Below are 12,908 nucleotides of genomic sequence, written 5' to 3' on the forward strand. Positions count from 1 at the left end.
GCTGGGCAGGGTGGCACATGCCTGTAGTCTTAGCTATGGGATGCTAAAGTGGGAGGATCACTTATGCCCAGAAGTTTGGGGCCACAGTGAGCTCTGATCGTGCCACTGCACTCCAGCCTGAAAAAAAAAAAAGGAAACAAAAGCAGATTCAACAAAAGTTGGCCACATCTTGGCTGGGGTCACCTGGAACGATTCCCAGGCTTTTGAATCGGTGGGAAGAGCAGATTTTGGAGAAAGGCTACCGAGCACTGGTTAGGGCGTGGTGCCTCATGAGTGTCTGAGCGTCTGGGAGACATCGGGTGGGACAGCGGGAGGGCGGCTGGACTGTGTGGCCAGGCTTATTAGCAGGAGTGCATCCTCCTCTGTTGGAAAAACAGCTCTGCGGTTCTGGGTCACTTTTCCCATCTTTGTATAGAAAAGTACCGATTATTATTGTTCCCCCGGGTGCCTTCTCCAGCTTAAAGGAAAATTCCAGCCCCAGAGATCTTCCGCAGTGAGTGACAGCTCCTTAATGTGAGGAGCAGCGTGGGCGTGGTGGGTGGGATGTCAGAGCCATCAAAGCCCTCATTTCTGATCCCTCTGTGATGTCGGGGTTCCCTGGCACGCCCACTGTCATGCCTCAGCACGTTGGCATCTGAGAGAGGAAAGGTGCAGCTGACACCCTGACCCCCTTCTCCCCGAAACGGGGTCAGACAGGGTCCCGCGGTGGCCTGGTTGTGCAGCACTGACATGTTGCCTGGGAACGAAGCGGGGCTGATGCTTTGTCTTGGGAGGAGCTGGGAAGCAGAGTCTGTTTGGGAGTGAGAGTGTTGGCCTTTGAGGGTGAGCATGCCCCCAAGGACACAAGGAGGAGAGTGCAAGGTCTGCCGAAGTTTGCAGCAGAATAGCAAGGGCATCTCACTCCCTGGAGAACTTGGGAAACAGTTCAGATTCTCTCCCCTCTGTGCAGGGGAAGGGATGTTTCTGATTGAATATAGGACACAGAGTCTGTATGAGTTTGTAGGGCTGTCGTCACAAAGATCCATAGACTGAGTGGCTTAAGCAACAGAAACTTCTTTGCTGACAGTTCTGGAGGCTGGAAGTCTGAGTTCAAAGTGTGGCACGGTTGGCTTCTCCTGAAGCTTCTCACCTTGGCTCGCAGATGGCCGTCTTCTCTCTGTTCTCACATCATCTTCCCTCTGTGTCTATCTGTGTCCTAATCTGTTCTCATAAAGACACTGGTCATAGGGGATTAGGGTCCACTCCATGACCTCATTTCACCTCTTTATTTTATTTTTTTATTTTTATTGAGAATGAGTCTCACTCTGTTGCCCAGGCTGGAGTGCAATGGCGAGATCTTGGCTCACTACAACCTCCGCCGCCCGGGTTCAAGCGATTCTTCTGCCTCAGCCTCTAGAGTAGCTGGGACTACAGGTGCCCGCCACCATGCCTGGCTAATTTTTTTGTATTTTTAGTAGAGATGGGGTTTCACCTTATTGGCCAGGCTGGTCTCAAACTCCTGACTTCATGATCCACCGGCCTTGGTTTCCCAAAGTGCTGGGATTACAGGCATGAGCCATTGTGCCCAGCCTTATTTTTACTTTTTTGAGACTGAGTCTCACTCTGTTGACCAGGCTGGCGTGCAGTGGCTTGATATCGTCTCAGTGCAACCTCTGCCTCCCGGGTTCAAGCGATTCTCCTGCCTCAGCTCCTGAGTAGTTGGGATTGTAGCCTGCCACCACTCCTGGCTATTTTTTTTTTTTTTTGTATTTTTAATAGAGATGAGGTTTGCCATGTTGGCCAGGCTGGTCTCGAACTCCTGACCTTGAGTGATCTGCCCATCTCAGCCTCCCAAATTGCTGGGATTACAGGTGTGAGCCAGTGCACCTGGCCTCATTTCACCTCTTTAAAGACCTTATCTTCAAAAGCAGTCACAGTCTGAGGTACTGGGGTTAGGACTTCAATGTACGAATTTGTAGGGGGATGCAGTTCAGCCCATAGAGCTAGAGTTCTGTGGTTTCCTGGGGAGACTGAGGAGATGCCTCAGAGGAATTTGTACGGGGAAAGGTCTGAGGAAAAAGGATCGGGATCCCAATGGGCCGAACTCCCTCAAAATGTTCCCGAGGTCCACGTGACGTTCCCTCCTCCCACCCAGCCCTTCTTTCTGTGAAGGGTGACACACCTGCTAGAAAGAAATCTGACTCCCCTCATTGTGTTTTTAAAATAACTCTCATTATTCCTCCTCTGAAGGTTATTTTCAAACTCTTTATAACTCGATTTTTTTTAAATGCAAAGACAAGGAATCAAATCTGCCAACTTTCTATCGGAGAAACTCGGGTTTCTAACTTTTAAAGTGGGATTATATGTCTTCTCCAATATATGGGCTCCCTGCTTTTATAACATGCTGCTGTTACATCTAATAAAAACCATTTTGAATGAAGGCAGCCTTTCATCCGGCAGCTAATGTGGGAAAAAGGAGTCTTGGGCCCTCATATTAGAAAATCTTGGCCGGGCGTGGTGGCTCACGCCTGTAATCCCAGCACTTTGGGAGGCCGAGGTGGGCGGATCACGAGGTCAAGAGATCGAGACCATCCTGGCAAACATGGTGAAACCCCGTCTCTACTAAAAATACAAAAATTAGCTGGGTTTGGTGGCGCGCGCCTGTAGTCCCAGCTACTTGGGAGGCTGAGGCAGGAGAATCGCTTGAACCTGGGAGGCGGAGGTTGCAATGAGCCAAGATCCGCCACTGCACTCCAGCTTGGCGACAGAGCAAGACTGTCTCAAAAAAAAAAAAAAAAAGAAAATCTTGGCTGGGCGCGGTGGCTCATGCCTGTAATCCCAGCACTTTGGGAGGCTGAGGCGGGCAGATCACTTGAGGTCAGGAGTTTGAGACCAGCCTGGACAACATGGTGAAACCTCATCTCTACTAAAATACAAAAAATTAGCGTAGTGGTGTGCGCCTGTAGTCCCAGCTTCTCCGGAGGCTGAGGCACAAGAACCGCTTGAGCCCAGGAGGTAGAGGTTACAGTGAGCCAAGATCATGCCACTACACTCCAGCTTGGGCTACAGAGTAAGACTCTGTCTCAAAAACAAACAAACAAAAAAAGAAAATCAGGCACTTCTTGGGTACCATGGAGACCTGAGGTCACAATTAGTGGAGAACTCCAGAAGGAGTCACTCCTGCAGCCTGTTGGCTCCTCAGTTCCCTGGGCCACCCCCAGGAGCAGCAGCTGTACCTCCCAGTGCCCCGCAAACACCCTCCTGGGGTTGTCTCTTTGCTCCCCTCATTGCTGCTGGACCTACAGCTGACCCAGCGACCTCAGATGCTGCCAAGTCCTGTCACTGCAGATGGCCAAGGACTATGGCTCTGAATCAAGCCAAAATAAGTATTTTCTGTTCCAAAACAATTCTGTGAGCCGAGAATGTGTCCGTGCAGAGGAAGCTGACAGTCAGTCTTGCACTGGGAGTCCCTGGAGCTGCCTGGGTCTGCACGCTGGCTGGCTCTGTGCTCAGAGTGGCCTCAGCTGTGTACCTGCCCTTGGCCCATTTCTCGAAATCATGGTTCAGCTGCAAATGCTGGTTTAGCAATAAAGATTGAAATAGGGAATCTCACCCCTCAGCATCAAGTTAGGTCATGGTCCCACGCTCCTTGGGAAGGTGGGAGCTTCCCAGCTTCAGGCTGCCTGAGTGACAGGTGGCAGGTAGCATTTTTCCACTTCAGGACTCCCTTGAATGACCCATCACCTTGAATGCACCTGGATCATTCTCTCTCTCTTTTAAAAACTTTTTTTTTTTTTTTTTTTTTGAGACAGAGTCTCACTCTGTTACCCAGGCTGGAGTGCGGTGGCATGATCTCAGCTCACTGCAACCTCCACCTCCTGGGTTCAAGTGATTCTCCTGCCTCAGCCTCCTGAGTAGCTGGGATTACAAGCATGCGCCATCACACCCAGCTAATTTTTGTATTTTTTGTAGAGACGGGGTTTCACCATGTTGGCCAGGCTGGTGTCGAATTCCTGCCCTCAAATGATCTGTCCGCCTTACCCTCCCAAAGTGCAGGGATTACAGGCATGAGCCATTGTGCCCCGCCTCTCTTTAAAAAATTTTTATTTTATTGCGGTAAGAACATCTCACATGAGATCTACCCTTTCAAAACTTTAAGTGCACAATACAATATTGTTGATGAGGTACAATGTTGTACAGCAGATGTCTAGAATGTATTCATCTCATTTAACTAAAAGTTCTTTATGTCTGTTGAGTAGCAACTCCCCATTTTCCCTTCTCCCTAACCCCTGGCAACCACCATTCTGATATTTGATCTATGAATTTGTCTATTCTAGGTACTTCATGTAAGTGGAATCGTGTGGTATTTGTCCTTCTGTGACTGGCCTATTTCACTTAGCATAATTAGCCCTAGGTTCATCCATTTGCTTGCATATTGCAGAATTTCCTTCTTTTCGAAAGCCAAACAATGTTCTTTTGTATGCATAGAACACATTTTCTTTGTTCATCTGACAGTGGACACTTAGGTTATTTCCACATTTTGGCTAACGTGTATAGTGCTGCAGTGAACATGGGAGTGCAGGTATCTTTTCCAGAGCCTGATTTCAGTTCTTTTGGATACATACCCAGAAGTGGTATTGTTGGATGCTGTGGTAGTTCTATTTTTAATTTTTCTGATGAACCTCCATACTGTTTTCCACAGCAGCTGCACCATTTTACATTTCTACCAACAGTGCACAGGGTTCCAGTTTCAATCTCTTTCCATTTCTGAATTAAGAAACCTGAGTCCTTCTTATACCACCCCTCCCTTAGAGTGCGGCCTGGTCCTCACCATCTAGGGAGATTCTGTTGGCCCTCTCTGCACTTTTTTTGGGATCATCTCAGCCAGTTTGCAGTTGCTATTTTTTTTGTGGGTAGGTGTGGGGAGGAGGACAAGGGCTCCCTGTGTTGCCCAGGCTGGTTTCGAACTCCTGGGCTCAAGTGATCTTCCTGCCTCAGCCTTCCAGGTAGCTGGGATTACAGGCATGAGCTACCATGTCTGACTTGCAATTGCTATTTCATAAATACTTTGTGCACAGAATGATATGAAATGCTTTGTATGCTTAATCTCATTTAGTCTTCACAATATCCCTACGATGATTGGTTTTGGTGTTTTTTTTTGTTTTGTTTTGTTTGTTTTTGAGGCAAGTTCTCTCTCTTGCACAGACTGGAGTGCAGTGATATGATCTCGGCTCATTGCAACCTCTGCCTCCCAGGTTCAAGCGATTTTCCTGCCTCAGCCTCGTGAGTAGCTGGGATTGTAGGCGCCTGCCACCATGCCCGGCTAGTTTTTTTTTTTTTTTTTTTTGGTATGTTTAATAGAAACGAGGTTTTGCCATGTTGGCCAGGCTGGTCTCGAACTCCTGACCTCAAGTGATCCACCCGCCTTGGCCTCCTAAAATGCTGAGATTACAGGCATGAGCCATCGCACTGGGCCTGATACTATTGCAAGCTCTATTTTACAGATAAATGAGTCCTAGTGAAATTTAGCAATTTACCAAAAACCTCTAGCTTCTAAATTGGAGCAGAGATGTGAACTGAACTTTCTCTGCATTCAGACTCCTAGCTTTCATATTAGTTAACTTTTCATTTTCATGTAACTGTCTGCTCAACTTTCTGAAGACTGGGTGTGTATCTTTTACCTTGTATCCTTGCAGTGCAGGGTTCTTAATACATGCTCAATAAATACCTATACTTATTTGGTTTGTTGACCTGGGTTTCTATTCCTGGGCACCTAAACACAACCCTGCATGCAAAGTTTCAAAATGTATTAGTATGAATGCTACTAATATTAATAATTCTAACCATAATAGTGAACATATGTCTCTCCTGATAAAGCATATATCTTCATGCATACATAACATATATCTCTCCTTATAGAGCATTTTACATAATTAAATTCTAAGGGATTATAAAGTCACAAATTAATTAAATTCTAAGAGATTATAGAATTCTTTAGTAGTCCACATCATGGTCCCCATTTTATGGAGAGAAAGGAGATTCAGAGAGGTTAAGTGAGTTGCCCAAGATCCTACAGTTAATAGAGAAAGAAAATCCCATGGAGACTGAGTGCTTTTTCTTTGGACTGCAAGCAAGCACCTTCAGATCATAAAAGGATTTTGTAAATTGTAATGAGCCAGACAGTGTTGGGAGATGTTGTTTAATTCAATGCCAGAAGACTAATGATGGTGTAAGCAAGGTGGCTAAATGGAGGGGAAGCAGGTAAATGGATGAGATGTTTTACTTTGGGTAATGGCGGGAATGTGGACAGACTGGGTGTGAGAGCAGCCATCCACGTTGATGTCCAGCTGCACGCAGCAGCCCAGACCTCAGGAGAGAGCCCTGGGCCAGGTGAAGGCAGGAAAGGGCTTTGTTTCCCGCTGCTGGTTCATGTTCTGTGCTTCTGCTTCTGTGGCCCTTCCACCTAGAACACCCTCACCCATGCTCCTTTTCTCTTTCTGCTTCCTACTCCTTGCTAATCTTTGTAAAATTCAACCTAGGAGGCTGGGTGCAGTGGCTTATGCCTGTAATCCCAGCACTTTGGGAGGCCGAAGCGGGTGGATCATTTGAGGTCAGGAGTTCGAGACCAGCCTGGCCAACATGGTAAAACCCTGTTTCTACTAAAAATACAAAAATTAGCTGGGTGTGGTGGCGGACACCTGTAATCCCAGCTACTTGGGAGGCTGAGGCAAGAGAATCATTTGAACTCGGGAGGCGGAGATTGCAGTGAGCTGAGATCACGCCACTGCACTCCAGCCTGAGCAACAGAGAGAAACTCAGTCTAAAAAAATAAAAATAAAAATAAACCTAGGAGGAGTCCTTCTCTCCTGCCCAGCTCTAGGCACTGCTGTGTTCACATGACACCATAGACTCACCCTTGTCATTGCACGTTCTGCATTGTCCTAGAATATCCTTGCACTGGTCAGTTAGATCTTTGGGCTCAGGGACCACAGCTTCTCTCTCTTGTTTCCCGGAGTTGATCATGACTGTGCCTGGATGTCGAATGACCAGCTGACCATTGGCAAGCACATCTGGGGCAGGGGGAGTGGACAGCTTTCCCGTTAGTGAGGGTTTTTCCAGGGGAACATGAAGTTTGAAACCTCTGCACGTGAAGCTTTGTCAAGATCAGTAGCAAACAACGAATAACAAGAGAAACACCTGGGTTTTCTCTAGTCATCTTTGTTAACTAGTGTCAAACATCCAGTTTGTTTTAAAAAAAAATCCTTCACGCCAGGTGTGGTGGCTCACGCCTATAATGCCAGCACTTTGGGAGGCTGAGGCAGGTGGATCACTTGAGGTCAGGGGTTCGAGACCAGCCTGGCCAACATGGCAAAACCCCGTCTCTACTAAAAATACAAAAATTGACTGAGCATGGTGTCATGTGTCTGTAATCCCAGCTACTCGGGAGGCCGAGGTAGGACAATTGCTTGAGCCCAGGAAGTGGCGGTTGCAGTGAGCCAAGATCGTGCCACTGCATTCCAGCCTGGGCGACAGAGGGAGACCTGTCTCAAAAAAAAAAAAAAAAAAAAGTCCTTCAGCTGATATTATTTCCATTTGATTTTTTCAAGTGGGAAATAATTTTTAATAATAAAAATGAAAAAAACAACTCTAAAGATAGTCAGGGCTGTCCCTGTGGCTGCCTTCCTGCAGTGCAGGCTTCCTTGGACAGTTTGTTGATTCTCTTTAGCTTCAACTCTCCCTGACATTCATGGCTCTAATTCATATCTCTGACCCTGTCTCTTCTGAACCTGGGGCAGTCATTTCCAATCACCTCCCAGACATTGTGGGAATCTCAGCAGCCCCTTACAGTCGACCTTCCAAGGCAGATACCTTTGCTTCCAGAAGTGGCTTCTTCTTTGCATTTTCTAGTTTGGTAACTGGTAACTCTGGTCGTATAAGTTATAAACATTGGCATTATTCTGTGTCACCCTTAGTGAACCTTTCAATCACTTGCAAATGCAGTTTATTTTCGCTCTTCTAGGGCTCTGAAAGTCATGCCTCCTTACCATCTTCCTGGCCACTGCCTCATTTATTTATTGATTCACACATCACTTGCTTACTGGGTACTATCTATGTGGCAGGCATGCTTCCTGACACTTGACATCCAGCAGCAAACAACAACAGAAAAAGACCCCCAGGAAGAGCTTGCTTTCCAGGAGCTAGGGGAGATGCACCATCAACAATGTATTAACTAGGTCAATTATTTTGTATGTTTGAAGACCACACATGCTCTTGAGAAACGGAGCAGGGCGTCAGGAGTGCCAAGTGTGGAGTTCAGGGTTGCAGCTTTAGGAATGGTCAGGGTGGGCCTCCTGAGACCATCAGAAGGGGAAGAAGGTGAGGAGGGAGCCAAGTTGGTCTCTTGCGAAGACTGGCCCAGGTAGAGGGAAGAGCCAGAACATGGGACCTGCCCAAGGCTGGCTGGGAGTGTCCTTGGTATGGCTGGGGGAAGGAAGGTGGCCAGTGTGGCTGGATCAGAGGGAGCCAGTGGGGAGTGGGTAAGAAAGAAGTCAGAGAGGAAGGAGGTCCCGAACATGTAGACCAGTAGGGGAACTTTATCATTTACTTGGAGTCAAGTGGCCCTTGCAGTGGAACAGCCAAGCAGAAGAGTGACATATTCTAAAATAATGGAAAGCCCATCTGGCTGCTCTGCTGAGAATACAAAGAGTGGGAGTGTTAAGGGTTGAAGCGCTGTCATTTCTTTTCTTTTTTAAAAAGAGACAGGGTCTCGCTCTGTCACCCAGGCTGAGTGCAGTGGTGCGATCATAGCTCACTGTAGCCTGGAACTCCTGGGCTCAAGTGTTCCTCCTGCCTCAGCCTCCCAAGCAGCTGGGAACTACAGGCATGTACCACCACGCCCAGATAATTTTTAAGTTTTTCGTAGAGGCAGGGTCTCACTATGTTGCCCAGGCAGGTCAGAAACTCCTGGGTTTAAGCGATCCTCCCGCCTCTGCCTCCCAGATTTTGGGATTACAGGCGTGAGCCACTGTGCCTGGTCACTGTCGTTTCTCACCTGGGCTGTACGTAATAGCTTTGAATAGGTCACTGCACTTTTTTCTACCTCTGCAAACTTCTTCACACTTCAGTGTTCTTCTCTCTGTCATGGGCCAAATTTCCAGAACGCTCTCTAGGAACAGTCACTGGAATAAAATCCACACTGCAGGGGTGGCTTTGAGGTCCATGTGGTCTGGCCTCCACTGGCTTTTCCAGCTGCAACTCCTGCTGTTTTCTGTTCCACTAACCCTGGGAGCTGTCATCCTTCCATGCCTTTGCCCATGGTGTTCTATCACTTTCTGTTCAGCAAAATCCTTTCTTGTTAAGCTCCATCTTTCCTTAAAAGCCACCCCAGAATCTCCCAGTCAGGATGAATCTGCGAGTCTTCACATGCAGGGATGGGATCTGTGTCTGTGGAGCACACCTTAGTCTTGGTTGCATTAGAGTCACTCAGTGCCCACCTGGCTCCTGTACCAGATGGGGAACCCCTGTGTCCACCTTTGCATTTTGAGGTCCCTCTCAGTGCAGTGGAAATTGCCCTGCACAACTTTCAAAATTGTTCTCGTCAGTCGGCTTTTTCCTGTTCTGTCTTGCAGATTGAAGCGCTCGTGAAGGACATGCAGAACCCAGAGACAGGGGTCCGAATGCAGAACCAGAGGGTCCTGGTCACCAGCGTTCCTCATGCCATGACAGGTGATGCAGCTTGCACTTTAGTCTTGGCCTGGAATAGACCCCACAGGCCCAATACGGCCCACCTCCTGTGTTTGTAAAAAAACTTTATTTTTGGCCAGGTGCAGTGGCTCACGCCTGTAATCCCAGCACTTTGGGAGGCCGAGGCGGGTGGATCACAAGGTCAGGAGATCAAGACCATCCTGGCTAACACGGTGAAACCTTGTCGCTATTAAAATACAAAAAATTAGCTGGGCATGGTGGCAGGTGCCTGTAGTCCCAGCTACTCGGGAGGATGAGGCAGGAGAATGGCCTGAACCTGGGAGGCAGAGCTTTCAGTGAGCAGAGATTGCGCCATTGCACTCCAGCCTGGGCGACTGAGCGAGACTCCGTCTCAAGCAAAACAAAACAAAACAAAACAAAGCTTTATTTCTAAATAAAGTTTTATTGGAACATATCCATGTTCACTCATTTATGTATTGTCTATGGCTGCTGTTACACTACAATGGCAGAGTTAAAATATATAGTTGTGGCCAGGCACAGTGGCTCACACCTACAATCCCAGCACTTTGGGAGGCCAAGGCAGGTGGATCACCTGAGGTCAGGAGTTCGAGACCGGCCTGACCAACATGGTGAAACCCTGTCTCTTCTAAAAATACAAAAATTAGCCAGGCATGGTGATGCATGCCTGTAATCCCAGCTACTCGGGAGGCTGAGGCATGAGAATCGCTTGAACCCGGGAGGCGGAGGTTGCAGTGAGCCAAGATCGCACCACTGCACTCCAGCCTGGGTGACAGAATAAGACTCCCACAAAGCTGAAATGTTTATTTACTATCTAGCGCTCTACAGAGTACATTTGCTGACTCCTGGACTAAAGTCTTCCTCTGAGGAAGGGGTCAGGAGGGAGAAAAGGACTCAACAGGTCATTTCTTGAAGCCATTCCTCCCAGAAGGTCATTTTAGAAACCTTCACTGTCATTTTTTGTTTTGTTGTTTTGTTTGCTTTGTTTTAATGAAACCAAGTAGCAGAAAAAAAAATACTATTTAGCAGAAAAAAGTTGGCCTTTGTTTTGCTCCACCTTTTACCTTCTAATTCATTTCAGGCCCTTCTCAACTGCCCTGTGGGGGTGGTGCCACTGTCTCCTCTCTGTGTGTGGTGGGGGTGAGGTGCCTGCAGAGCATCATTTGGGGATATTGGCAAGAAGGGCTGGACACCAATATTAAGAGAGCATTTTGGTTAATGTGTTACCTGTTTTCTGATCTTGATTTTGCAGTAAAGACAATGTTTCATACTTAGGCGTATTGCCTGCAGAAGCAGACAGCTTCTCATGGCCCAAGCCCGGGCCTCACCACGGCTGTGCTCAACCTGAGGCCTCCCTCTCTACGCCACCCCTGACCTGACTATTTATTTTTCACTCAAGGTGCCCTAGTCTTTGCAGAGACAAGCTGGCTCACAGCTTCCCCTTTCCCTTTCTGACTGCTTAGAAGAAAGGATGCCCCCACCAGCAATGTGTCACTCAGGTTTCCTTGCATGCAAGCAACAGAAGACCCACTGTTTTGTTGGAGCAAAAGGGGAAGTAATTGAAATGCTATAGAGCAGCTCATGAAGGAAAAGGAAACACTGACAAGCCAGACTTTGGAAAGGCCAAGAACCAGAGTAGCTCTGGGCACCCAAAGAGTGGAAACAGGGGGCAGACTTTTCAGGGTGCCTTTGTGTCCCCCATCACCTCAGATGCAGCTGGGGCAATTCTTCCTGAAGGCATCCCTGACCCCGTCCCCCTCCCTGCCTTTGACTGTCATCAATTTTGGCCTGAATTCTCTACTGGACTGGGGCCCTTTAAGGGAAAGTATCTTGTCTTGCTCATCTGGGTAATCCCAATGCTTAGCAGAGCTGTGTTTGTAACAGATGGTTAGTAAAAGTTTATTGAATGCATGAGTCACTTCTTGTCTGTCATTGTGCGGAGAGTGAAGGATTAAATCCTTCAGGTGTCTTTTCTAGCTGTAGCCCTGGTCTCAGTTTACTTTCTCCATTGTTTTTGTTTGTTTGTTTGTTTTGTTTTGTTTGTTTGTTTTGAGACAGGGTCTCATGCTGTCTCCCAGGCTGGAGTGCAGTCATGCAATTATGGCTCACTGCAGCCTTGACCTCCTGGGCGCAAGTGATCCTCCTGCCTCGGTTTTCCAAAGTGCTGGGATTACCAGCTTGAGACTCCACAGCTGGCCAGTTTTCTCATTTTGAATGCAAGAATGGCAATCCCTCCCTAAGGGAACGAGTGCAGGAAGGAAGCGAGAGAGTGCTGTGCAGGTGCTGAGTACGCGGCGGGTGCTGGATGGTGGTGGTAGCTAGTGCTTTCCCACTCATTGTCTGTTAACACTCACAATAAAGTTAGGGGTAGATATGACTGCCCACTTTTTGCACATGGGGTTATGGAGACCAAAGAGTTTCAGCAACTTGCCTTCATGTCCTTAAGCTCATTTCATTAGTGAGCTTGAATTTCAGCCCAGCAATGTGACTCCAGAGTCCATATATATATTTTATTTTTACTTTTATTTATTTTTTTGAGACAGGGTCTTGCTCTGTTGCTCAGGCTGGAGTGCAGTGGCACTATCTTGGCTCATTGCAGCTTCTGCCTCCTGGGTTCAAGCGATTCTCATGCCTCAGCTCCGGAGTAGCTAGGATTACAGGCACCCACCACCACATCCAACTAATTTTTGTATTTTTAGTAGAGATGAGGTTTCACTATGTTGGTCAGGCTGATCTCGAACTCCTGACCTCAGGTGATCCACCCGCCTCGGCCTCCCAAAGTGCTGGGATTACAGGCATGAGCCACCGCGCCCAGCCCAGAGTCCATATTCTTATCTACTGTCAGTGTGCACCAGCTGCTTTCCTTCCCTGCACACGGGGCACACTTGGTTCCTGGATTTGGGTGAGGTCGCCCATCCTGCCATGGTTTCCTTGTTCCTCCTGCACAGGTGAATTCCAGCTGCTGTAGAAACAACACAGGGAGAAGCCCTGGTCCTGCAACAACAGCACTGATAAAAAAAAAAAATTATTTAACTTCTTGGATGGCAGGCGTCCCAGGGCTTCCTCGGGACAAAGGTGGCTGATGCAGGAGCCTGAGCAGCCTGCCATGCTGTCAGCGTAGACCGCGTGGTACAGATGCTGGTGGCACCATAATCTCATTTGATCTATTTCGGGAGGCAGTCAAGTGGATGAGAAAGCCCTCGGCT

General features: G+C 47.9%; 1 protein-coding gene across 3 annotated transcripts in view; it reads left to right on the forward strand.

Annotated features, from left to right (window-relative positions):
- Positions 1-12,908, forward strand: part of RGS9 (regulator of G protein signaling 9) — a 93,647-nt gene that overhangs the window by 6,580 nt on the left and 74,159 nt on the right. For 2 of the 3 annotated variants that reach the window (XM_511633.5, XM_009433077.3), the window contains exon 2: positions 9,609-9,705. In XM_511633.5, coding sequence (XP_511633.3) covers positions 9,609-9,705 — 97 coding nt within the window. Of the gene's footprint in view, positions 1-3,297; positions 3,366-9,608; positions 9,706-12,908 lie in introns of those variants that run through there. The other variant, XM_016932765.3, reaches the window with a different exon arrangement.

Source organism: Pan troglodytes, chromosome 19, assembly GCF_028858775.2.
Source record: "Pan troglodytes isolate AG18354 chromosome 19, NHGRI_mPanTro3-v2.0_pri, whole genome shotgun sequence".
Lineage (NCBI taxonomy): Eukaryota > Metazoa > Chordata > Mammalia > Primates > Hominidae > Pan > Pan troglodytes.